Source organism: Geotrypetes seraphini, chromosome 5 (genome assembly GCF_902459505.1).
Source record: "Geotrypetes seraphini chromosome 5, aGeoSer1.1, whole genome shotgun sequence".
Lineage (NCBI taxonomy): Eukaryota > Metazoa > Chordata > Amphibia > Gymnophiona > Dermophiidae > Geotrypetes > Geotrypetes seraphini.
In genome coordinates this window covers 224703397-224730526 of record NC_047088.1, presented here as the reverse complement: position 1 = coordinate 224730526, position 27130 = coordinate 224703397, and the positions used below count along the sequence as shown (strand labels likewise).

The 27130-nt window shown below is 43.9% G+C and overlaps 1 protein-coding gene across 7 annotated transcripts in view; it reads right to left on the bottom strand.

The window, feature by feature from the left end:
• The window catches only part of ORC4 (origin recognition complex subunit 4), a 115465-nt gene that overhangs the window by 12047 nt on the left and 76288 nt on the right, over window positions 1–27130 (bottom strand). For all 7 annotated transcript variants that reach the window (XM_033947321.1, XM_033947326.1, XM_033947323.1 and 4 more), the window contains 3 exons: window positions 21737–21845; window positions 9264–9359; window positions 8585–8652 (listed from right to left, as the gene is read on the bottom strand). In XM_033947321.1, the coding sequence (XP_033803212.1) occupies window positions 8585–8652; window positions 9264–9359; window positions 21737–21845 (273 nt within the window). The remainder of the gene's footprint in view (window positions 1–8584; window positions 8653–9263; window positions 9360–21736; window positions 21846–27130) is intronic.

Below are 27130 nucleotides of genomic sequence, written 5' to 3'. Positions count from 1 at the left end.
AAACTTGAATTGAGAGATCAGTGAAACTGCCCAACAGTTATATATGTCCCGAATATGGAACGCTATATTAAACCCTTACCTGGGTTTTTACGAAAGCCTCAGCCCCCCCCCCCCCCCACGGTGAAATGCTGCTGCCATCTTTCTCTTCCAAATACCATATAGAGTTGGATGATAGTGACACCCTCAGTAAGAATTAATTGAAGGATAATGTAGTTAAATAACACGGAAGGTTTATATAATGTGGAAGGTGAGTGTTTTATAAGACAACTGAAACGTTTTCCTTTTATTTTTTTAGGGAGACCCTTGATAAAGCACAGGAGTGCGAAACATGTCGGGTCGTCTCTCCCGAGTCATGTTAGCAAAAAGATAAGTGGCTTAAACAATACATAATGGTTACAATAGAGTTTTACTAGAACTTAAGAACAACATTTAAGAATATTTATGCAGATGATATTCTGCTTTATTTGAGGAATCCGGAAACTACCATTCCATGTTTATTGGAACTGATTGATACTTTTGGAAAATTTTCAGGTTATAAAATCAATTGGAGTAAATCCGAAATTCTTCCTCTAAATGTGCATTGCTCTAAAGGATTATTTGATTCTTTTCCATTTATATGGAAAGAGGAAGGCTTAAAATATTTAGGTATTATGATAAAAAATACTCTTGATGACACAGTAAAAGAGAATGAAAAACTTATTAAAAAGAGTTACAGAGTTATGTGAACAATGTAATCCTTTGCATCTTTCTTGGTGGGGAGAGTTCAAACAATTAAAATGATGATTTTGCCTGTAGTTTGTTACCAAATGAGTATGATACCAGTTTTTTTTCATGGGTCCTTCTATAAAAAGCTTAATGGTATCCTTACAAAGTTTCTTTGGCTTGGTAAACATCCCAGAATTGCTCTAGTATCTCTTCAAAAGCCAATTGCGGAGGGGGGGTAAATTTTCCAAATTTTTATAGGTACCATCAAGCCTATATAATGCGTCAGGGTATGTATTGGATCCTCCCAGAACTTTTTGATAATGCACCTGATTGGTTATACTTGGAATGGCGTCTTTTGTTTCCCTTACATTTAGTTCATATTCCTAGTATTAAAATGCCTAGAAGATATAAGGATAACAGAATTTCAATTGACACATGGAAAACATTGAGATACATTAGCAATTTAACACCTATTCCAATTAATAAATCAACGAACCAATCTTTATGGATAAACTCCAAGATTCAAATTGGCAGAAATAAAATTCTTTGGAAGGACTGGATTATTGCAGGCATACGAACTCTAAATGATGTTATTTCAAACTAGTCTTATAGCCCGTTACATTAACGGGTGCTAGAATATATGTGTGTGTGTCCGTCTTTATTTTTTTCTCTCTCTCTCCTTAGCTGCTTTCTGTATTTCTGTCTGTCATTTTTTTTTTTCCTTGGCTGTCCACTACCACCCCTTGCCTGCTCCCCCTGTCCATTCTCCCTTCCTTTTACCTTCCCTATTATTAACGGGTGCTAGAATATATGTGTGTGTGTCTGTCTTTATTTTTTTTTCTCTCTCCTTAGCCGCTTTCTGTATTTCTGTCTGTCTTTTTTTTTTTTTTTTTCTTGGCTGTCCACTACCACCCCTTGCCTGCTCCCCCTATCCATTCTCCCTTCCTTTTACCTCCCTTGTGTCCTCCACCACCCCATCAGTGCTCACCTTATCCAGCAGAAGCCCTTCTCTCTTTGTTTTACCTCTCCCTGTCCCATCATCACCTCCTTCCTGCTCCCCCTGTCCAGCAGTAGGCCTGTCTTCATTTTTCTGCCCCCCCTCCCTGTTCATCAGCACCTCTTCCCCTGTCCATCAACCCCTTTTCTGCCCCTCCATTTCCCTCCCACCCCACTTCCCTGTGCAGTATTTTCCTCCCCCCTTACCGATTTTGAAAGGTAAGCAGCACTAATTCATAAGTAAACTAAGGCAATGTGTTCCAAAGCTTTAGCCTGTGACAAAAAGAGAACTCTGTATTCCAGTATGTTTAAATGATGCAAGCACTTGTCTATGACTCGGGCCGCCACGGTCGACATCCGCCTCGGGGGGGGGGGGGGAGGAGGAAGAGAGAGAGCGAGCTTCGTGCGGCCAACAGCCGCCGTGGCTGACATCCGCCTCGGGCCGCCAACAGCCGCCGCGGCCGACATCCACCTCGGGGGGAGGGACAACGCGAGACCTGCCAGCGGCCGGATCCAATGGGAAGCAGCCATCTGTTGGAGGCTGGAGTCGGGAGTCTGCGCCAGCAGCTTTAATGGCTGGTGGTTCTGCGTAGAAAGAATCCCGCGCCTCTTTGAAAACTGTCACGCCGCTGGAGCCGGGAGGCGAACGGAGAGGGCAGGGGGTGCTAGCGGCCGGCAGCTGCCGCTCCGAGTCCAGACCGTAAGCCGCGCATGTGCACTTCCTAGCTACAGCTCACAGAAAATGGACGCACGCATAGGAAGTGTGCATGCGCGGCTTACCATTTTATTATATTAGATGGTAAACTGCTTGTTTTTTCACAACTCCAACATAGATTTGGTCTCAATAAATCACAAAGTTTTAAATGGTTGCAGTTGAAGCAGGCTATTCAGGTGGGGTTCCCTGAATGGAAAAATCTTGATAATCAATTTAGTCTGGAGTTCCTATGTTTTCAATCAGACTTCCTAGGTCATCAAGCCGCATTGTGGTATAAATTCATATCTGGTCATATAAATAAAAAAACTAAAAATGGTCTCAGAGATATTTGGAGCATTGAGATTAAGCAGCAAATTTCTGCATCTCAATGGCCACGAATTTGGTCTTGGAGAATGAGATGTACAGTGTCAGCATCTATGAGGCAAACTTGGTTCTTTTTATTGCATAGAGCGTTTTGGACCCCAGTTCGTTTACAAAAGTTGGATTGCTCTAAATCTAATAGATGCTGGCATTGTAATCTTGAAGTAGGGACTTTAGATCATTTTATTTTTTTTTGTCCCTAAGAACATAAGAAATGCCTCTACTGGGTCAGACCTGAGGTCTATCGTGCCCAGCAGTCCGCTCACACGGTGGCCCAACAGGTCTAGGACCTGTGCAGTAATCCTCTATCTATACCCCTCTATTCCCTTTTCCAGCAGAAAATTGTCCAATTCCCTCTTGAACCCCAGTACTGTACTCTGCCCTATCACGCCCTCTGGAAGCGCATTCCAGGTGTCCACCACACGCTGGGTAAAGAAGAACTTCCTAGCATTCGTTCTGAATCTGTCCCCTTTCAACTTTTCTGAATGCCCTCTTGTTCTTTTATTTTTTGAAAGTGTGAAGAATCTGTCCCTCTCTACTCTCTCTATGCCCTTCATGATCTTGTAAGTCTCTATCATATCCCCTCTAAGTCTTCTCTTCTCCAGGGAAAAAAGTCCCAGTTTTTCCAATCTCTCAGCGTATGAAAGGTTTTCCATCCCTTTTATCAGACGTGTCGCTCTCCTCTGAACCCTCTCGAGTATCGCCATATCCTTCTTAAGGTACGGCGACCAATATTGGACGCAGTACTCCAGATGCGGACGCACCATCGCTCGATACAATGGCAAGATAACTTCTTTCGTTCTGGTTGTAATACCCTTTTTGATGATGCCTAGCATTCTATTTGCCTTCTTAGCAGCCGCTGCGCACTGTGCCGTCGGCTTCATTGTCAAGTTCACCATCACCCCCAGGTCCCTTTCTTGGGTACTCTCATTTAAAAACATCCCTCCCATATTATGTTATTTTGGAATTCAATTTGGACTCAAGTTAACTGTCTTCTAGAGAATCATGTTGCGTTATCCTATGACACTGTTTTGTTTGGTATATCTATGGGGAAAAAAAGTCAAATTTCGTCAAATAATAAACTTTTGTTAATCATGACAGGGGTCGCCATTCAGCATATTACCAAAAATTGGAAAAACTACTCAAATCTTAGCTATACATTTTGGTGGAACTCATTATGCCATATTTATAAGATGGAACGAGCTCTTGCTACGCAGAAAGGGACTTACAATAAGTTTATAAAGATCTGGGGGCCAAGGGGAAAATATTGTAATGAGTAGTCATCACTTTTTATGGGAGATTATATTTTACGCATTGGGTGGGGTGGGAGTGGTATATTTTCCATTGAGAGTTTGTTTTTATTTCTTTAGGTAGGGAGGGAGGGGATTAATATTTTTATTTAGATGATTTTGAAAGATGTTTAAGTGTTGTATTGAAAGTATAATGATTGTATTTCTGTACACTTACTGTCTGTTTGAAAATGATTCATGAATTTTAATTTCAGTAGGGTGGGGATATATTCTTTTGTTCTTGATGATATGATTAAGATTTTCAAGTGTTACATTGAAATTTAATGGATATATTATTGCACACTTGTTTATGATTTAAAATGAATAAAGAATTTAAAAATAAATAAATAAATAAATAAAAAACAGATTAGATTGGAATCCAGTGATGAGAACCACGTAATTCTTCCCGCTGTCAAAATTAACTACAGCGGTGGAGTGGTGGGGCTGAGGCTTTCTTAAAGACCCAGGTAAGGGTTTAATATAGAGTTCTATATTTGGGACTCAAATATTGAAGTTGATTATAAATCATTCTGAATTAAATTGTGGAAAATTTACCACATTTATACAAGTGGGCAAGAGTTATATGTGGCATATAGTTTACTGAAGCCAGCCAATGAAGCTGAATATATAATTAGATCTAATCAAAACAGTATTACAAGAAGCCTTCAAACTATAAAGCTGCACTGATTGAAAATAAAAGAAACCATTGCACTGTTCCAAGTGAAGCTGAGAATTTAAGTGGAAAATTAGTAAAGCATGATTTGTGTGAACTGACTAAACTCTAGAGCTTGCATTTAATTTCTACAGATCTAGAGAGCAGAATCAGTTCTTTTTTGATAGTGGTAATAGGGTTCCTAGAGAGACCATGCAAAAATTTCTCCTTCATCAAGTATTTGTTGAGATCATAGAGGTCCAGTATTAGATGGAGACCTCCGGTCTCTTTTAGTATCAAAGTATTTGGAGTAGAACCCTTGCCCCTCTGCTGTAGAGGAACTTGTTCTATGGCACTGAGTTGGAGGAGGGCTGAGAGCTCGTAGTGAAGGAGGGTGTTCTGGTGGTCCACCGATGGATCAAAAACTGGCTGGCAGACAGGAAGCAGAGGGTTGGTGTAAAGGGCCACTACTCGGACTGGCAAGGGGTCACGAGCGGGGTTCCTCAAGGGTCAGTGCTGGGACCGCTCCTGTTTAACATATTCATTGACGACCTGGAGGCGGGAACAAAATGTGAGGTTATCAAATTCGCAGATGACACCAAACTATTCAGCAAGGTTGAAACCACGGTAGATTGCGAGGATCTCCAAAGGGATCTTACGACACTGGAAGAATGGGCGAAAAAGTGGCAAATGAGCTTCAACGTAGGGAAATGCAAGGTCATGCATATAGGGAGAAGGAACCCGATGTTCACTTACAAAATGGGGGGATCAATGCTAGGGGTCAGTAAGCTGGAAAGAGACCTGGGAGTGATGGTAGACACGACATTGAAGGCGTCGGCACAGTGCGCCACAGCCTCGAGGAAAGCAAACCAAATGTTAGGTATCATTAAGAAGGGTATCTTGACCAGAACGAAGGAAGTCATCCTGCCACTGTACCGGGCTATGGTGCGCCCGCATCTGGAATACTGTGTACAGTACTGGTCACCGTACCTCAAAAAGGACATGGCAATGCTTCAGGGAGTCCAGAGAAGAGCAACTAAACTGATTAAGGGTATGGAAAACCTTATATACGCTGACAGACTGAAGAAGCTGGGGCTGTTCTCCCTGGAAAAGCGGAGACTCAGAGGAGATATGATAGAGACCTTCAAGATCCTGAGGGGCATCGAAAAGGTTGACAAGGACAGATTTTTCAATTTGAAAGAAACCACAAGAACAAGGGGTCACTCGATGAAATTGAAGAGGGACAGGTTTAGAACAAAAGCAAGGAAATTCTTTTTCACACAGAGGGTGGTGGACACATGGAACACCCTTCCGGAGGCCGTGATAGGAAATAGCACAGTACAGGGTTTCAAGGAAGACCTGGATAGGTTCCTGGAGGACAAAGGGATTGAGGGGTACAGATAAGAGCAGTGGAAGGTTTAGAGATAAGTGTAGAGGTAGGCATAAAATTAGTCAGGGACCGCTGCTCAGGCAATATGCCCGATGGGCCGCCGCGTGAGCGGACCGCTGGGCAGGATGGACCTCTGGTCTGCCCCGGCGGAGGCGACTACTTATGTACGTCTTTCTTGGAAGACGGCTGGGAGGTGTTTTCTGCAAACGAAGGACATGATGTAATGAGGGACCTAAAAGTGAGCGAGTTGACCACCTATGGTGAGAGTGAGGAAAAGGTTAGGAAATGCTGACTAGGCTCTCTAGTATGGAGTCAAAAAGACTTGTTGCTTGGATTGAGGATGTGACTATCTTCTGTGTCCTTTGTTGCCTGGGAAGCCTCTGAGTGGCAGCTTGAGAGGATGTGGAAGGTGGACTATATTTATGTTTGGTATAATAAGTAGGACATCTAGAAGCAATGGAATATTTTCTTGGAACCCGAGTTTGGGTTGACTTTGGAGAAAGACAAGGTGGTCATGTAATCCTGATTTTTTGGATCTTTTTGTATTCCCTCCTCTATATAGTCCCCAAATAAATCATCTCCCATGCAGAGAATGTTGGAAATGCAATCCTGTACATTTGCGTCGAGGTCTGAGATTCTGAGCCATGCTTGTCTTCACATGGCAGTAGATACTGCTGATGTGCAAGAGACTATGTCAAAAGCATCAAAAGTGGAACGCACCATGCATTTTCTGGTCTCTAGAAGGTCATTTTAAAGATGTTGGTAGGAATTCAGATGTTCCGAAGGTATTTATTGCTCATAAAGTGTCATCTTTTGGATGAGTGATTTCATGTAAAATGTCATATAAAAGTTGTAGTTCAATATCCTGTTGACTAGCATAGAGGCCTGGAACATTCTACATTCAAACTTATCGAGTGTCCTGCCCTCTCTTTCTGGTGGAGTGCTTGCCTAAGTTCTAGAACTGTTTGTACAGTAATTGTTGCCTATCAAAGCTAAGGCAGAGTTTCTGTGAAGCAGCAGTCCAGCATTGCAGGACTGTGTCCTTTCTTCCAACAGGGGACCACCGGAAAGGGGTCTCAAGGCACTGAAGCTACCGAAAAGCAAATTAAGTGAAAAACAAAAACAAAAAAAAAAATGAAGCAGAGCAACTGTTAAGAGACTTCTACACGGATTGCTTGCAGAAATTGTTAACTGGATATGTTTCTAACTCTCAGTCTAAGGGAGAGGAGCATGTGTTTCCAAAAGTTTTTAATTTCTGTAACTCCCGGATTGCGGGTTAGGATTGAACACGTGGAATCGAAAGGAATGTCTAAGTCCATTTTCATCTAAGTCGCAAGTCATCCAAAGTAAAAAACAGCTTAGGACACATTTTCAAAAAATGCGTCCAAATTTGATTTTGTTTCGAAAATTGTCTAAGTCCATGTTTAGTCATCCATGTTTAGTCATCCAAGTCAAAAACATCTAGAACAAGCCCTGTTGAACGTGGGAGGGGTCTGCAAAGTGATGGACTGAACAGCCAGACATGGCACCTAAATAGTGGGGTACCATGTCATCATCTCACTACAGCTCCTTATAGGTCATGGTGATCTCCCCAAATCACCTCCAGAATACCATAGACCCACTTATCTACCACCCCAATAGCCCTTATGGCTGCAGCAGCCACTTATATATCAGTACAAAAGAGTTTTGGTGGTATATAGGGGAGTGCACATGTTTCAATATCAATACAGTGATTACAGGGGCTTATAGGCATGGGTCCCTAACCAACCCCCAAGACGACTTAAGATGCCTCTGTGCGACACGACTAGGCTTTCCTATGCCAGGCTGTCAGGTGATGATGTTCTGGAGGCACAATTTTCAAGTTGTGATTAATATTTTTATAGGGACGGGGGGGGGGGGGGTGTGTCGGTGATCACTGGGGTAGTGTGTGTTTTGCAGTGCTTATCTGGTCACTCTAGGTGGGTTTTTGTGACTTAGACCATGTTTTAAATGGTCTAAGTCACAACGTCCAAGTTCCGTTGATCCTGTGCTATATAACTTTTGGTTATACATGCAGTACAACTAAGTCTAAGCTGGCCCACATCCCACCCAACTTCCACCCTCGACACTCCTCCTGACACGCCCCATTTAGCTCTGGTCGTTCAGCGGCACTATGAAGGCCTAGGTCGCTTATAAATACGTCCAAATTCTGGTTTTATTATCGGCACTTGGACGTATTTTGACAATGTTCGTCCAAGTGCTGACTTAGGCCGGTTTTTGGACGTTTTTCTCTTTCAATTATGAGTCCCCTAGAATATGGAATCCGGAAGGGACATAACAAAATACTAGTTGTAAGTTTAATACATATAAAAATACAAATGTATTGAAGTTGGTAGTTTTGATAGTCTTAAGATCATCATTTCGCAATTCTTTCCAATCAACAAATTAAAAAAATCTCCCCTTGTACACTGAGTCACAATTGTAATTTAATGCCTTACCTTCATGATTATAGGTTTTTCAAAATTATATAAAGCATGAGCTTTCCTTTGAATGAATTTCTGAAACTCTGCAAAAACAGAAGACACATTTTATTGTGTGTTGTTTTATAAACTGCCTAGATTTTAGGCAGTATATAAATCTTTTTAAAAAAAGTACACAATGACTCACAAAATAAAATTCAAGAAAACAAGAATTAATAACCTACTAGCTGATGCCTAGAGAAATTCATCTAAGTTTATTCACATTGTGCTCTCACATTCCTTGTCTCTGCTAAGTCATTTTTCTTCAGCTCAATCCCATCTGCCTCTGTCATATATATTTGGACCTCTTATACTAACCATAGCCTACCAGTGACTCTCCCTCTTCCCCAATCATTCTCCTCCTGTCCCCAGAAGTTAATCCCTCCAAGTCCAACTCTCTCAGCCCCAATTATTCCTCTCGTACTAAATTACCTCCTTTTACCTTGATTTACCCCAGTCCCAGCAGCAAGGCTGATGCAGCCAAGACTGAAGGCCTCTTCCCCGTGGCTGTACCCACTTTTCATCCTGGCCTTTAATACCCACAAAGTCAATGCTTGAAGTGGTGTGCACATCTGTATTGCTGTGCCCTGCCCATCAGCAACTAACAGCCAGCAAACAGTTTCTCACTGCTATAAGATATGCAGATGTTCTTCCTTACCATTATGGACCATCTGGAAATTAAAAGGCTCGCCGTCATAAACATCATGCAAGTGTTTCATGGCTATTATTAAACAGACTTCCAACACAGACAGACCTATATAGAAAGAAAAAAACACATTATTAGCTAAATTGCAAACTTAACATTACTGAACATTTATTTTATTTTGGCTTTCACCTTTCAGTTGTAGCTCAAGGTGAGTTACTTTCAGGTACAATTATTTCCCTATTCCTGGATAGCTCACAATCTAAGGGGTCCTTTTACTAAAGCTTAGTACATATTAATGTCCTTTAGAGTGTACGAAGTACCACATAGTCCACAGGTATAAAATCAGATGTGCAAATATGCGGTCCTTGAAGTCCTTCACTGTGGTTCTCAATCTTGCCCACTTAAGAGCCCCTTTTACAAAGCCATAGTAGCGATTCCCAGAGTGGTAAATGCAAGGAAGCCTTTGTCGTATTTGCCGCACCAGGGATCGCTATTGTGGCTTTGTACAATGGGCCCTTAATATGGTAACTGCAAACAATCTTTTAAGTGCGCTACTTAGGTGTCTCATTTATGGAATTTGCTTCCGTTAGCAATCCAAAATAAAGAGTTTTTGACAGGGAGATTGGTCTTTGGGGATGGGTTTTTCTGGGTTATTGAAAACTTGTATTGGGCACTTTTTGATCTTTGCTGCTACACCTTGTTCATTGACGTTTGCTGTGTGTAGTTTGTGTAGCAAAGGCAAATCCAAACTATACACAGCAAACGTCAATGAACAAGGTGTAGCAGCAAAGATCAAAAAGTGGCTAGAGTAGATGTCTGTCTATCTTTTTTTTTTTTTCTTTGTCTCTCTCTCCTTGGACGCTGTCTGTCATTCTTTCTGTCTGGGTCTCTCCCTGGCCCCCTGTCTGTCTTTCTTTCTGTCTCTGTCTCCCTGCCTGCATTTCTCTGTTGCGCCATGCCTCTGTGGCCCCCTTTCTATGTCCTTAGTGCCCTCATTGCCTCCTTCCTATGTCCTTAGTGCCCCCAGTACCACCTTCCTATGTCCTTAGTGCCCCCAGTGCCTCCTTCCTATGTCCTTAGTGTCCCATCCTATGTCCTTAGTGCCCTCAGTGCCTCCTTCCTATATCCTTGGTGTCCCTTCCTATATCCTTAGTGCCCCCAGTGCCTCCTTCCCGTGTCCTTAGTGCCCTCACTGCCTTTCAGACTTTGTCCCACCCCCACCTCCAAAGCCTGCCTGCCTCCCTCCCTCCCATTTCCCTGTGCAGTAGTACCCTTGAGCAGCATCTTTCCATCTCCCCCCTGACACTATTGCCGCCGTGCAGCCATAAAATCAATATTAGTATTAATTTTTAATGTTTAACACCCAGTCTGAAAAAGCAAGTCAAGGCAGTTTACAAAATTAGTAGCATGTATAAAGCTTAAAATCTTTTGGTTGCCCTCAGAGCTTTCTTGTATTCACACTGCAGTCGTTCACATGAAAGAGGTTAGAGACTACTGATTTAGCACATATTAAGCTTTAGTAGAAGTGTTCATAAAATGTGGACCTGAAGTAAAAAGGAAAGTTAAGTGACTTGCCTAAGGTCACATGGAGCTGCAGTGAGATACGAATCAGACTCTTTCCTGCTGCATGTCAAATGATCTCACAGCACCCATGCACTGCTAATCGTTCAACTAAACTCAAATGAACAGACACTGTCTAAAATTCCTGAACTTTTGCACACATTTAAAATAGGGGCAGAATATTGTTCTAACCATTAGGCTAATTCTCCATTATAAAGACCTTTTTTAAAAAAAAAAATTACAACGAAACTAAACTTTCAAAATAAAGATGCATGTTTTAAAAATCTGCACCAAGGTTGCACACAGTTCTACTGAAAACCATTTTTTCTTAACTGAATTTTTAATAGCACATTCAAGAAACAAATCTAAATTTGAAATGTAAGAAAAAAAAAAAAGCCCACCAAACCCCAATCCAAAAAGATATTCATATATTTTTAGACGACATAAACAGGGTCATGAAACAAAACACACCTATAAAAAATATAAAGCGACAGAAATGAGTAGGGTGCTAATGACAGCTGATTACACACTACCTTTGGAGCTTAGGAGTCACAAAACATTTGAAGTTTCCCTAGATTTAGGAAGTCTACAAACCATCTAGGGTCAAAACTTTTCTCCTCATAACTTACTAAAGAGTGAAAACAAAAATTTCAAAATAAAAGGATTTCTTTAGAGCCAGAACTGTTGTTTTTGAAGACCAAAGGTCTGGGTTACCCAAGACAAATCAGAAACACACACAATTTGAGAGAGGGCTCACTTAGAACCTGACAATTAGGAGGGTTGATCTTCCAGTAATAGTGCAAAGAGCTCTCTAAACACTAACCAAGGTGGAGCTCGGTCTCGTTCTATGAACTTGGGCGATACGTAGCCAAACAGGTTGAAAAGGTGATGGCAAACGCTAGAAGGATGCTTGGGTGCATAGAGAGAGGAATGGCCAGTAGGGAAAAGGAGGTATTGATGCCCCTATATAAGACTCTGGTGAGCCCTCATTTAGAATATTGTGTACAATTATGGAGACCGCACCTTCAAAAAGATATATATTTTGAAGATGTGGTCTCCAGAATTCTATGCAATATTCCAAACGAGTGCTCACCAGAGTCTTATAGAGGCGCATCAATACCTCCTTTTCCCTACTGGCCATTCCTCTCCTTATGCACTCTAGCTTTTAGCTTCTAGCTTTTGTCGTCACTTTTTCTAACAGCTTAGTCACATTACTATCACATTAGATCACATACTATCACACCTATGTCATTCTCCTCTCATGCACTTCGTAAATAGTGGGTTCACTGACCTGATTGGTGGACTGCCCTCCTCCCAATAAAGTCGGTGAACCCACTATTTACAAAGTCACACTGCAGACTTCAGAGCAAACCCTGAAGAAAGCCACAGCATGATGGCTGAAACATCGGTTTCTACCTCACAAGATGCAGCGAGACCCGGAAACCTGCAATAAGCAAAATCAATAATTGGTTTAAACATATATAGTTTCATTACTAACTGTTACTGTCTCATTTTAAAACTAAATCTAATGCCATTTTCCTACATATACAGCCTCTACCAAATTACAGACAGACTTGGCCTCCGAGTCGGACATACAAGTAAATAAAGCTGTCCTTGTGAGAAGATCGTAACCACCACAAGTACACAATTTCCATCTTTTAAAAGTTTTACTACTCTACAGACAAATTATTTGCATACATTTCTAAGTTTAACACTGAAAATTCAATGAACCATTTTCAGCTAAACTGTAATTTCACAAAAATAAAATATTGAAGGTAGAGAAAGCAGTGAGACCAGATGGGATCCATCCCAGGATATTGAGGAAGCTCAGAGAGGTTCTGGTGGATCCTATTAAAGATTTATTCAACAAATCTTTGGAGACAGATGTGGTTCCTGGGGACTGGAGAAGAGCAGATGTGGTCCCTATTCACAAAAGTGGTCACAGAAAAGAAGCGGGAAACTACAAGCCTCACTTCGGTTATGGAAAAATAATGAAAGCGCTGCTGAAAGAAAGGATAGTGAAATTCCTAGACTCTAATGGGTTACAGGATCCAAGGCAACATGGTTGTAAATCATGCCAAATGAATTTGATTAAACTTTTTGATTGGGTGACCAGAGAACTGGATCAAGGACATATGCTAGATATAATTTACTTAGATTTCAACAAAGCCTTTGACACGGTTCCTCATAGTAGGCTCTTCAACAAACTTGACGGGCTGAAGTTAGGACCCAAAGTGGTGAACTAGATTAGAAACTGGTTGATGGACAGACGTCAAAGAGTGGTGGTTAATGGAATTTTCTCGGAGGAAGGAAAAGTGACTAGTGGAGTCCCTCAAGGATCAGTGCTGGGGCTGGAGCTGATCCTGTTCAATATGTTTGTGAATATGTTAGAAGGAAAGGTTTGCCTTTTTGCGGATGATACCAAGATTTGTAACAGAGTACTGTAGACACCAAGGAGGGAGTGGAAAACATGAAAAAGGGTCTGCAAAAGTTAGAGGAATGGTCTAATATCTGGAAACTAAAATTCAATGCAAAGAAGTGCAGAGTAATGCATTTGGGGCTTAGAAACAGAGAAACATGATGGCAGATAAAGGCCAAATGGCCATCCAGTCTGTCTATCCGCAGTAACCATTATCTCTTCTTCTCTCTAAGAGATCCCAAGTGCCTATCCCAGGCTTTCTTGAAATCAGACAGACGCAGTCTGTCTCCACCACCTCTACCGGGAGACTGTTCCACGCATCTACCACCCTTTCTGTAACAATGTATTTCCTTAGATTTCTCCTGAGCCCATCACCTCTATCCAATTGAAAGGAATTACTTTCCCTATTGAACCCACCCTAAAAATTCTGGGAGTCACTCTGGACAAAAATTTATCCTTAGAAAACCACACTGAACACATGGTCAAGAAAAGCTTCTCCGTACTATGGAAACTACGCACAATAAAAAAATACTTTGACGACTCCGCTTTCCGTCTGCTGGTTCAATCTTCCATCCTCAGCACTCTTGACTACTGCAACATCATTTACCTAAACGCCACGAAGAAAACCACCAGGAGATTAAAATTAATCCAAAACACCGCCGTGCGTCTCATCTTCGGCCTAAAGAAATGGGAACATGTCACCCCCTTCTACCACCAACTACACTGGCTGCCATTCGATTCCAGAGTCCTTTTCAAGTTTGCATGCTTCTGCTACAAATCGGTTAATGGTGCTACTCCAAGCTACATCAACCCCCACTTTAACCTCTATCACATAAACAAGAAATCCCGTAGAACTCAACTTTTCGCCTTCCCCTCACTAAAACTCTGCCACTATAAAAGATTCATAGACAAAACCTTCGCCTACCAAGCAGCCAAGCTCAACACATGGCTGGCCCAAATGATCCTCGAAGCCCCCTCCTACTTCGACTTCAGAAAATCTCTCAAAACTTACCTTTTCAGCAAACAAGACCTCTAATGGCCCTACCCGCTCACTTTTTCCTCTCCCCCCCCAACATTCACCCCCCTTTTTTTCTGCTCCACTCTTCCAAGTCTTCAACAATCCTCCCCCATCCTCGGTCAATTTCAGTTTTTACTTGTTACCGAACTGTTTTATTTTATTTGTTTGTAAATCTGCTAGATAACGTAGATCCTTTTGAATTGATGTAAACCGCCTAGAACTCGCTGGGTATGGCGGTATATAAAAAATAAAATTATTATTATTATTATTATTATTATTAAATTCATCCTATGCCCTCTCATTCCATATGTGCTGGGAGGTGAGAGACTGATATGCACAGATGGGGAGAGGGACCTTGGGGTGATCATGTCCAAAGATCTAAAGGCAAAGAAATAGTGTAACAAGGCGGTGGCTGTTGCCAGAAGGATGCTAGGCTGTATAGAAAGAGGCGTAACCAGTAGAAGAAAGACAGTGTCAATGCCCCTGTACAGGTCTTTGGCGAGGCCCCACTTGGAGTACTGTGTTCAATTTGGAGACAACGAAAATGGTAGGAGGTTTGCACCAAAAGATGTATGAGGAGAGACTAGAAGCCCTGAATACATATAACCCTGGAGGAAAGGAGAGACCGGGGAGATATGATTCAGACATTCAAATACTTGAAAGGTATTAACATAGAACAAAATCTTTCCAGAGAAAGGAAAATGGTAAAACCAGAGGGCATAATTTGAGATTGAGAGGTGGTAGACTCAAGAGTAATGTTAGGAAATTATTTACAGAGAGGGTGGTTGATATCTGGAATGCGCTCCCGAGGCAGGTGGTGGAGAGGAAAACGGTGACAGAGTTTAAAAAAAGCATGGGATGAACACAGAGGATCTCTAATCAGAAAATAAGGAGAAATTAGGTTCTTACCTGCTAATTTACTTTCTTTTAGCTTCTCCAGACCAGTAGAGGTTAACTTTACGAATGGGTATATATCTAATCATGACCAGCAGGTGGAGACTGAAAACAAAACTTTGGGACAGTATATACTATCCTCCCTTCTCTATTTCCCTCAGTCTGCCGAATAGCCAAGCAGAACCAAGAACTGGAAAACAGGAAGAAAACAATACTCCGAACAGGAGTAACAAATAACATACCCAAATGCTGTTGGAAAATGCAGAGGAGAAATACCCGAAGGAAAATGTCCCCACAGCTCGCCAGCTAAGCCAGCCGAGCCACAGCCGCTGTTCTTTAATTCTCCCCGGCCCTAGAAAAATACTAGAACCCGCAGCAAAAAACAAAAACTGCCCGCGAAAACAGCCCCAACAACAACAACAACAACAGACAGGGTGGGGACCTCTACTGGTCTGGAGAAGCTAAAAGAAAGTAAATTAGCAGGTAAGAACCTAATTTCTCCTTCTTTAGCACTCTCCAGACCAGTAGAGGTTAACTTTACGAATGGGACGTACCAAAGCAGTCCCTCTCACGGGCGGGACCCCCGAAGGGCCGATACCAGAACACGCTCACCGAACACCGCGTCCCGACGCGCCTGAACATCTACCCGATAATGTCTAACAAAAGAATACAAGGAGGACCAAACCGCAGCCTTACAAATATCCACCGGAGGCACGAGCGACGACTCAGCCCAAGAAGCCGCCTGACCCCGAGTGGAATGAGCCTTGAGAAACTCCGGAACAGGCTGCTGTTTCAGAAGATAAGCGGAAGCAATCGTCTCCTTGATCCAGCGCGCAATAGTAGCCTTAGAAGCGCCAGCTCCCCGACGAGGACCAGCCAGGAGGACAAAGAGATGATCGGACTTCCGGAATTCCTGGGTCCGCTGCACATCAGAGCGAAGGACCCGACCGACATCCAACTTGCGCAGCTGCCGTTGCTCAGAAGAGCCCTCCCGACCACCCAAGACCGGGAGAACCACCGATTGATTGACATGAAAAGGAGAAACAACCTTCGGCAGAAAGGAAGGAACAGGCCGCAAGACGACCCGCTCCCTAGACAACTCCAAGAAGGGAGCCCTACAAGAGAAAGCCTGCAGCTCAGAAATACTCCTAGCAGAAGTAATGGCCACCAAAAAGACCGCCTTCAAAGTAAGGTCCTTCAAAGAACAGTCGTCCAAGGGCTCGAAAGGCGGGCGCACCAAAACAGAGAGAACCAGATTAAGATCCCAAGAGGGAACCGAGGGCCGTAGGGGAGGCCTAAGCAACTTGGCCGCCCGCAGAAACCGAATCACATCAGGAAGAGCCGATAAACGCTGACCTGACACCAACCCTCGAAAGGTCGACAGGGCCGCAAGATGAACCCGGAGAGAAGACCAAGCCAGGCCTCTATCCAGGCCATCCTGCAAGAACTCTAGAATGTTAGGCAGAGAAGCGCGAAAAGAGGTCACTCCCCGCGCCCGACACCATTCCTCAAAGAGACGCCCAACCCGCACATAAGCCCGAGAGGTAGAAAGCCTCCGGGACCCCAACAGTGTAGCGATCACCTTGTCTGAATATCCCTTCTTGCTAAGGCGACCCCTTTCAAGAGCCACGCCGTAAGACAGAAGAGAGACGGGTCGAACAAGGGAATGGGACCCTGCATCAGAAGGTCGTCCGAGAGAGGCAGAGGAAGAGGAACCGCCACCAGGTGTCTCACCAGATCCGCATACCACGGACGTCGAGGCCAATCCGGAGCCACCAGCACCACCAAACCCGGATGGTGAACAATGCGAAGAAGCACTCTGCCCACCAGCGGCTAAGGAGGGAACACATACAACAGCCCCTCCGTTGGCCACGGCTGGACCAGAGCATCCAGACCCTCGGCCAGCCCTTCCCTGCGACGACTGAAGAAGCGGGGCACTTTGGCGTTGCCACTCGTGGCCATCAGGTCCATCAGGGGCTGCCCCCAATCTTGCACTATCAACCGAAACGCTCCGGCGCCGAGAAACCACTCTCCTGGATCCAGGAAGTGACGACTGAGGAAGTCTGCCTGAACATTTTCTACCCCGGCTATATGAGAAGCCGAGAGGTCCAGAAGATGGGACTCCGCCCAAACCATGAGCCGAGCCGCCTCCTGCGCCACAGGAGTGCTCTTGGTGCCCCCCTGACGATTGACATAAGCCACCGCCGTGGCATTGTCCGACAGGACTCTGACCGACTTGCCCAGCAAAAGGGAGTGGAAAGCTAACAGCGCCAGCCTGACCGCTCTGGTCTCCAACTCGTTGATCGACCAGGAGGCCTCCTCCGCGGACCAGGTGCCCCGAGCTGAGTGGCCCATAAACTGAGCCCCCCAACCGAGGAGACTCGCATCCGTAAGGAGCACCGTCCACTGCGGGAGATCCAGACCCACCCCCTGAACCAGGTGAGGGGTCCGGAGCCACCAGCGCAGACTGCAGCGCGCCAAGCCTCGCAGGGGAACCGGAACATCCAAATCTTGCCTCCGGGGAGACCACCTCCGGAGCAGAGCATACTGAAGAGGACGCATGTGGGCCCGCGCCCACCTCACCACGTCCAGGGACGCCGCCATTGACCCCAGGACTTGGAGGAAATCTCGCGCCCGAGGACCCCGGGACGCCAAAAGCAGGCGAATCTGAGATTGCAATTTGCTCACCCGGGCCTCTGGAAGGAAGACCTTCCCCAAGGAGATGTCGAACATAACCCCAAGGCACTCCAGACGCTGAGCCGGGACCAACCGACTCTTGGAAAGGTTGACCACCCAGCCCAGCGACCGGAGAAACTCCACCACCCGAGCCGTAACCCGGGAGCTCTCCTGCAACGACTTTGCCCGAATCAACCAGTCGTCCAGGTAGGGGAGAACCAGGATGCCCACCGACCGCAAGGCTGCCGCGACGACCACCATTACCGTGGTGAACGTCCGAGGAGCCGTGGCCAGACTAAAGGGAAGCGCACAGAACTGAAAGTGCCGCCCCAAGATCGCAAAGCGAAGGAAGTGCTGATGAGAGGCCCGAATTGGAACCTGCAAGTAGGCCTCCGTCAGATCGAGAGACATCCAGGATGGGCCGAAAGGTCCCCTCCTTTATGGCCACCACAAAGTAAATGGAGTACCTGCCGGTGCCCCACTCCGTAGGGGACACCGGCACCACTGCCTCGAGATCTAGCAAATGCTGAAGGGTCTGACGAAAAGCCTGCGTCTTCCATGGAGTCTGACATGGAGAAGCGAGGAAAAGGTCCGGCAGAGAGCGGGTAAACTCCTGAGCGTAACCGTCCCGCACCACCTCAAGGACCCACTGATCGGACGCGATCTCGGCCCATTTGGGGAAAAATTTGCGCAGCCGGGCCCCCACCGGAACCAAAGGGGGCGCCGGCAAGGAGTCATTGCGCAGGACGGGAAGCGGGGGAACCGGCGGAGGGATTCCCTGCCCCCCGACGGGCCCCCCGAAAGGGCTGCATGCGCTGGAAGAACCGACCCCGGGAAAAACCCTGAGCCGGGAAAGAAGCAGCCCCACGCCCCGGGCGATACTTGCGAAATTCCCGCAAACGCCCCCGGGCAGCCCCACACCTAGACGCAGGGCGGGCACGGTCCTCAGGCAGACGGGGCACCTTCGAGTCCGTCAGAGTCTGAATCAACTCATCTAATTCCTCTCCAAACAAAAAGACCCCCTAAAGGGAACTTTAGTAAACTTAGCTTTGGACGCAGAATCCGCCGCCCAAGCGCGCAGCCACAAAATACGCCGCGCGGCCATGCCATAGACTTAGCCGAAATCCGCACCAAGTCATAAAGAGCATCTGAGAGGAACGAGGCAGCCATCGCAATCTTCGCTACCTCCTGATCCACTAGAGACCAGTCATCAGACTCCCGATCCAGGACACGCTCAGCCCACCGAAACACGGCGCGAGCGACTAGCTCCCCACAAACAGCCGCCTGGACCCCAAAGGCAGAGACATCAAAATCATACTTAAGAAGAGTCTCTAACGCACGCGCCTCCGAGACCCTAAGAGCAGAACCGTCCATAACAGGCACGGTATGCCGCTTAGGAAGTGCCGAGACCACCGCGTTCCCCATTGGCGAAATTAAGGTAGCCCTACCTCCCTCCGGGACGGGATACCCAAGAGCCAAGGCGCACACCAAACGAAACTGCGCCCATAGGCCACTGCGCCAACACAAAATCCCGCAAATCCTGACGCACAGGAAAAGAGCGGGAACCAGGACAGACCCCCTGAAGCAGAGGGGCCCCCATACGCGGGGTCTCCGGCGGCGCCACTGCAAAAATGCAGCACCAAGGAGACCTGCTACACAGGTCTAAAAGCTCATCCCTCTGAATAAAAAAGCGCACCACGGACGCATCTGCTCTGGAAGACGGGAAACCCGCCGCCAACAGGCGTCCCCTCTAGAGGATCCTGGAAGCCCGCCAAAGCAGCCAGGTCCTCAACCAGGCCAACACGCTCCTCCGCCCACCAATTCGCAATCCAAGCCCCCCCGCGGGCGCTTGGATGAGGGAGGAGGAAGAGGGGACGCCAAACGAAAAGAGGGAGGCAAAGCCATAGGGGGCGCGGAGGGAAACCCCCCCCGAAACCCCCCAGGCGCACGTGGGACCCCCAAAAGTCCGCACAAAGAAAGAAAATAAATTGGGGGCAAAAAACCCCTGGGGGTCCCCAGGGACTCCCTGCCCCAGCAGGGGTCCATGCTGAAACCTGCCCCTGTGTTCGCCATACAGGGGGAAGGTCACCTGAGGTTGCAGACAAAATGGAGGGGCCAGACAAAGAAAATGGCGAAGTTCCCGCCAAAAATGCTCCCTCCATGGCCTGTAGCGGCTGAGAAGACTGAACAGTCCCAGCCGCTAAGACAGGCAAGTCGGCATCAGCTGTCAAAAAATCAGCTGAGAGGGAATCCTTCGGGGAATCCCTCCGTGGGCGGTTGTGGAAGACCGGGCTTCCCCACTGCTCCAAGCCGACTCGCGAGGCACCATCGGCGGGGAGCTCTGGGCGCCTGCAGCCGCTGCCGACGGAGCTCCACCACCTCACCGACCCAAACCGCCGAGTTCAGGCCGGCCGCGAGTGCCTCGCGGCTGGACTAAAATTGTGGCCTACTCCCCCGGAGAAGGGCACAATTGCTCCAGACGCGACCTAGCTATAAAAAAGTGCTGGTTACATGAAAAAATACAGTAAAATACAGTTTTCTTAAAGGGAAACAACCCTTCAGACCAGCACTACCTCAGGATTTTTTTTTTTTTTTTTTTTTTTTTTACAGAACAGACTCCACAGGCTCTCGAAGCAATATGCCTTGCTTGACTTAGGGGGCAAGGCTTACTGCTGAGGCTCCTCTAAAAAAATGTGGGGGGAGGGACCCCGCTCGTGACCCGCCGGGTTTGACACCCCCGAGGTCGGACGGACCCCCAAACAGGGCCCGACCAAGCTCCGTCCGGCCAAAAACAGGGACAATAAACCCCTAAACAAATTCCAACAGCCCTACCAAGAGAGATGGGTACAGATCACTCAACACCTGCTGGAGACTGAAAGAAGACTGAGGGAAATAGAGAAGGGAGGATAGTATATACTGTCCCAAAGTTTTGTTTTCAGTCTCCACCTGCTGGTCATGATTAGATATATACCCATTCGTAAAGTTAACCTCTACTGGTCTGGAGAGTGCTAAAGAATGGGTATATATTGAAGAACTAAGGCCAGCACTGGTCAGACTTGTCCCGTATATAGCCTGTGTCCCGTATATGGCCATTCAGTTGAGGATGGGCCGGGGAGGGCTTTAATGGCTTAGATGAGCCGGAGTGAGCTTTGACGGAGACTCCAGTAGAAGGAACCTAAACACAGACTAGGTAGAGCTCTGGAATTCTGGCCCAGAAATATCTAAGAAAAAGGACAATCTAAATTAAATTATTAATTTATAGTGTACAGTTGGGAAGACTGGATGGACCATTTACTATGTTACTATGATACATTTCCATTTACTATGATACATTTCCATGTTACTATGATACATTTCCTAAAGTCATTTCATACCCTTACTTTTAAGATTTCATATTCATTATAATAAAAAAGACTTTTCAAACAGTCTCTTAAAGAATTGTGTCATCTTATAGATGCTTTGCTGTTCCCACAGTGGCTGAGTTGTATGGGGACAGAAGTTTTACTCATCCCGACCCATCCCCAGCGGATTCTAACCATACTGGTTAGAAACAATTCTATATCTACCCATCTCCTACAACTAATCTCCTCCATTCCCATCTATACCTTTAGGCGTTATTATTTATAACCAACCCCAGCCTTCCATTTTTTTTGGACAATATTCATTATTCAACCAATGTTTGCAAGCCTCAGTCTGGCGTTCCAATTACCTCTTTGGGTATTCCAAGCTTAATTTTGGTGACACCACAGATTTTGGCTACACACCTGTGGGAATCTTATGGCAACTTCCATCCCCGCAGGGATCCTGTGGCAATCTTTCACCCTTGCAGGTTCTGCAGGATTCCTACAATCCCCATTCACATGCAACTCTCTATTACACAAATGACCAGATAGTCTTATTGACTTGCAAGATCCTTACCGAGCAAAATACTGACTTTAGAGTCCATACTTTGAAGTCTGCAGGCTTCTACGACATCTGCTGAATTTATGTGCGGATGAGAGACAGTTATGCGACTTAAGATAAGCATCTGACAGGAAAGTAAAAAGCTCTATTGAAGGAAACCATGTTAACAAGATCTTGATCATACAACATTGAGTTCCAATTATTTATTTAATTCATTTACTAAATATCTTAATAGGAAGCATATCATAGCTTAGATTTAAGGATGCATATCTCCCATTCATAGGTGAATTACGTGCTTAGACACACCAAACTTGCAGTCTGGTCCTTTTTAGTGCTTACTTCCTATCAATGCAGAAGGCTGGTAGTTATAAGTATGAAAGTATAAAGATTAAAATACAGTGGTTTAAAATCTTTTTTCAGTTGGGACACACCCAACAGATGACACTCACATATTTGACGCACTGCATACAAAACAGTCAGGAATCTTTGATCTGACACAGTAAGGCAGTTCTTATTAATCAAATGTAAATATGCTCTGCATCTACAAAACTATATTCCCCTCCTCCAACAGCAGTTGTAAATAAGAACTAGCACATCTCTCTATGAAGTTATCATACCACTATGGTCCAGCAGCACCATGTCCTCCTCCCTCTCTTCCCCCACCTCCTCCCTTTTGGTCCAATATTTTCCTGTCATCTCCCTTCCCTCCTACCCTTATAGTCCAGAAATTTTCCTCCCTTCACTTCATAGTCCAGCAGTTTCCTGAAACCCTTCCTCCAATTCCTTCAAACTAAACTAAACTAAACCTTAAATTTATATACCGCATCATCTCCACAGAAGTGGAGCTCGATACGGTTTACAGGAATTAATAAAGAAAGGAACTCCAATGGAAAGAAGAAGGGCTTGGTAAAAAGGAAGGAAAGAGGGGACTTAGTATAATGGAGAGGGAGAGAGTAGTTGCATTTTGGAGAAAAGTTTGGCAGGGCAGTGGCACAGAAGTGATAGTGGCAGCAAACTGCACTTATCAGGTTTTCACCTCCAGTGGTTCCGAACACCAGAAGTGAAAACCTGGAAGCACAATTTGTTGCACGTTAATACAGGGAAAGAACGTAGTATTAGGGTTTCTGTTGCCATTTCTCCTGTGGTTGGTCCAGCCCTAAGGCACACTGATGCTATTCCAGTATAACCTCACAGCAGAGGCCTGAGGACAAATTTATTGCTAATAAATATATTTCATACCAGTAGCCAAGGAGTGCGAGGTCTATTTCTGTGACGCAACCGGCAGCCTGACGCTGTCAAGCCCTAACTTTAAATGGTGGTATCTTCTGGGAAAGAGCTATCCCCAGTTGCTCTTGCCCCTGCAGCCATCTTGGGATTGAAAACAGCAGAAGCAATCTCCAGTCACACTCTTTGCTGCTTCCAATCCCTAAAATGGCTGCCAAGACCTCCCTCTTTGGAGGCGGGGGAGGAGATTTGGTTTCACCAAAAATGCATGAACATTTTCAGCAGAAATCTGAATTTGGATTTTGGGCCAAAATTGAATTTATGCTATTTAATAGGTCATTCAATTTAGAAAAAAGCCCAGACTATGTCTGTGTGTTCAAGACACCCCACAAACACACAGTACTTTAAAAAAGGTTCAGTAGATGTAGAACCTTTTTAAAAATCTAGCTCCAGCATAGAAGCAAAATATATTTGTTGCTATCTACATAACAGAAGAACAAAATCACTAAGGTGTTTGCATATAAGTATCAATTTTAATACTGCTACATATCAGTGGTAGATTTTTGGAAAGTCACATCTCTCGAGAACTAATTAAGGAGCTGTCTATCAGTACCACTTTAAATTGTAAACAGAGAGGTAAACACAATTGCTTCAAGTTCTTTAAGCCCTATGTCCAAATGAGAAGTCTGCCAAGAGTTATGCCAACAGGGAAATTTCCAGGATATGTATGCACTGCCATTCTAAAATATAGAATGCATAGCTTAGTTTATTATTTGTAACCCATCCTTATCCAGAGCGGAGAACAATTAGACAAACATAATAAAAATTTACCACACTAAAACAAAACATTTCAATCATATATTAAATAATACTCCAGCATGCTTCCTTACAATAGTCTTTAAGTTTCCATAAACCAAACATCAGTCATATCTGAGCAAAAGACTCATACAGCAAATACTGCCGAAGTTGCTTCTTAAACATAGGTAAATTTGTCTGCTTCTTTAAATCCACAAGTAATTTGTTCCACTCATAAGGGTTAATTATTGAAAAAAGTACCAATTCGTGAGGGATTGCTAAGTCCCCAGCAGCATCCTGGTACATTATTTGTGAAGGATCACCCAAACCACATTTAGTGCACACCTTAAATCTCTACATGTTGCCTCACAAATGTAAAAGTAGCTCCTATCCTCAAATTGTTGTGTGCTAATTTACACACGTAAATCTGCTGAATCATAGCTCTTCTAAAATTAGCTGCTAAGTCTAACTTAAAATATATATTGGTTTTGAAAGACAACCATATGTGATATTTATGCTTGCTTTTTGTGTTTTATTATTCAATTTATTACTAAAACACGACGATACCTTTTCTTACTGAACTAAATACATTTTGGTTCTTACTTTAGAAATGCCATTCGGATTTTAGATGTGTATAAACTGGCATTTAGATGTTAAAGATTGCGTAAACATCTAAATCCTGATTTTACAGAGCTGGGATATACACATCTAAAACTGAAAAATGTGCTACTGGAAAGGGAGCATGGTCTGTGGATGTTTTGGATAGGACTAGGGGAACCAAAACAACAAATATATACCTCGTATTCCCTGTAACAGAAAGGGAATGCATATCTACAACCAAAAGATTGACATCGGGATTTATACCTGCTCCTTGGGATAATGTCTATGGTTTCAGAAGAGTGCTCCTACTAAAATATGTTTAAGTGGTGGGATTAGGAATTATCCTGGCCTATATATATCTTAAATGCACTCTTTATGGATAGATTTCAAAGGCAAATAATAATAATACCTTGGATAAAAGTACTGCAGTTTGGTTTGTGTGTTAGTCCACTTCAAAAGTGATCTAGAACAGCAGTGCCTCCTGCTAGTAACTTGCGAGTTCTTTTGTATTTTCGGATATGATAAGATACCTTTAAATATGATGTCATAGTGAACAGCCACACAGCTTCTAGCTATAGAAAACGGCATTCAAGTTTATTCAAATATTTTCTATCCCACCCAATTGGACATGTTCTTCTGGGCGGCTTACAATTCTAAAATACAGAAAACAAGAGGGCACAGACATGATAGTGAAAGTTAAAGGGGCAGAAGTAGAAATATCAAATGGGAAAGGGAGATCGGTAAACACATAAAGAACCACATTTGTCTCCAGATGATTAAGATTCTGGGCAAAGGGGTATCTAAAGAGTAAATAAAGGAGATAAGAAGGATAGTAATGTGTATGCATTTCTAAACAAAAAAGTCTAGAGAAGGTTGGAGTCATAGGGAATTCCAAGGCGTGGGGCTCTGGATTGAAACACAGAATCACAAATATGTTCATGCATGACCTCACAGTAGGTTGGGATGACAAGTTGATTCTGATTTAATGATCTAAGGGATCTTGAAAGAGTGTACGGGATGAGGAGGTGTGATAAATAAGCTGGTTCAAGTTTTAAAGTCTAAAAGCAAAATTTTATATGTAAGCCAATGTGCATTTTTTCAGTAATGGTGTTAACAATCCAAATTTGTGTGCATTGTGTATCAAATGATTGGCCGTATTTTAAATGTTCTGAAATCTATGATGATCTTTATTCTTAAGGCTTAGAAATGGAGAATTACAGTATTCTAAATTGTTGAATGACTAATGATTGGATCAATATATTTAAAGCTGAGGGAAGAAGGGGACAAACTGAATGAATCAAGCAAAGCTTAAAGAAAGAGCATTTAATTACTTGGGAAATGTGAGCGATGAAAGTTAACTGAGGGTCTAAGATGCATACTGAAGGTACCAATGGGACAGGGATGTTATCTAGGACAGTGTTCTTCAACCACCGGTCTTTGGACCGGTGCAGGTCCACAGAAATTTCCTGCCAGTCCACAGGGCCGGCATGTGCATCAGGCCCAAAACTGTGTTCTTCAACTGCCAGTCCGCAGTGCGATCGATGCATTGTTAATAAGATTATATTGTGTGTATATATGAAAAATGAATGGAAAAATAGTGTTACAATTAGGACTATGGGGGAAGGGTCTGGCCCATGACTTAGCCCAGTGTTCTTCAACCACCAGTCTGCGGACCGATGCCAGTCCACAAAATAATTATTTTATTTCTGACGGTCCATAGGTGTAAAAAGGTTGAAGAACACTGATCTAGGAGGACTGGAGATGGTAATTTTACTGTACCTTTAGCATCAAAAATGATGGTTTGTGATTTTTCAGGGTTTAATGGCAATCTCTATCCTCCCATGCACAGGGAGAAGGCATGAAGTGTCTGGCTTGCAGAGATTTGCAGCTACGTTTCCACAGTGCACAGAAATGGAATATCAAGAGCAAAAAAAAAATCAATGCATAGAGCAGTTATACTCTTGCTTTGTCCAGCCCAAAACAGGGCAGAGTTTGGACAGGGCAACTAATCAAATATGTACAAATTACTTCAATTACTAACTATAGGGAGGGTGGGGATGAATTTCTACTGAAAAAAGCAGGTTTGTTCTATTCTGCATCAGAAAAGTATTAAAAATAAAACAAGAAACATCAAGTAAATGTACAGTAATAATAATAACAACAACTATTTTTCTATACCGCCACAATGTTCATGACTTCTAGGCAGTTTACAACTGAAGAGAACTGGACAATCAGCAAATTACAGAATACAAATAGTAAAAGTACAACATGTTTCTCAAAAATAATCAGTATGGAATTATTAATTTTAAAATGATTTCTGTTTAGGAGATAAATCTGTCAAACAAAGCAGAATGTAGAATGGAGATTTTTGGTCTACCCTCAAATAAAGGCATCAAAACAATTCAAAGGAGATGTAAAGAAGCTAATAAGAAGATAACTTAAGGGAAAAAAAAAATCAGCTAAACCATTTTGGTTACTGAGAATTTTTGGTTTTATAAGAAGGTGCTGAGGCAAAAAAGGAAGATAAAGTATGTGTTTTATGGCCTTTGTAAAACAGGCACAACAAATATAAGATACTGACCACCTACTATTCTGCACTTGTAGTACTAACATATATCAAAGTAATTCACATAAGAAAACCATTTAGCATATGGAGGATTCTATAGATACTCACCTTCAAAATGTAGTGTAAATTATTCAATGCAAAAATGTGAAGGATGTTACCATATATATTTGAATATAAATCAATCCAAATATAAACTGAGGGTAAGTGTTTTTTTCTCTCCGAAA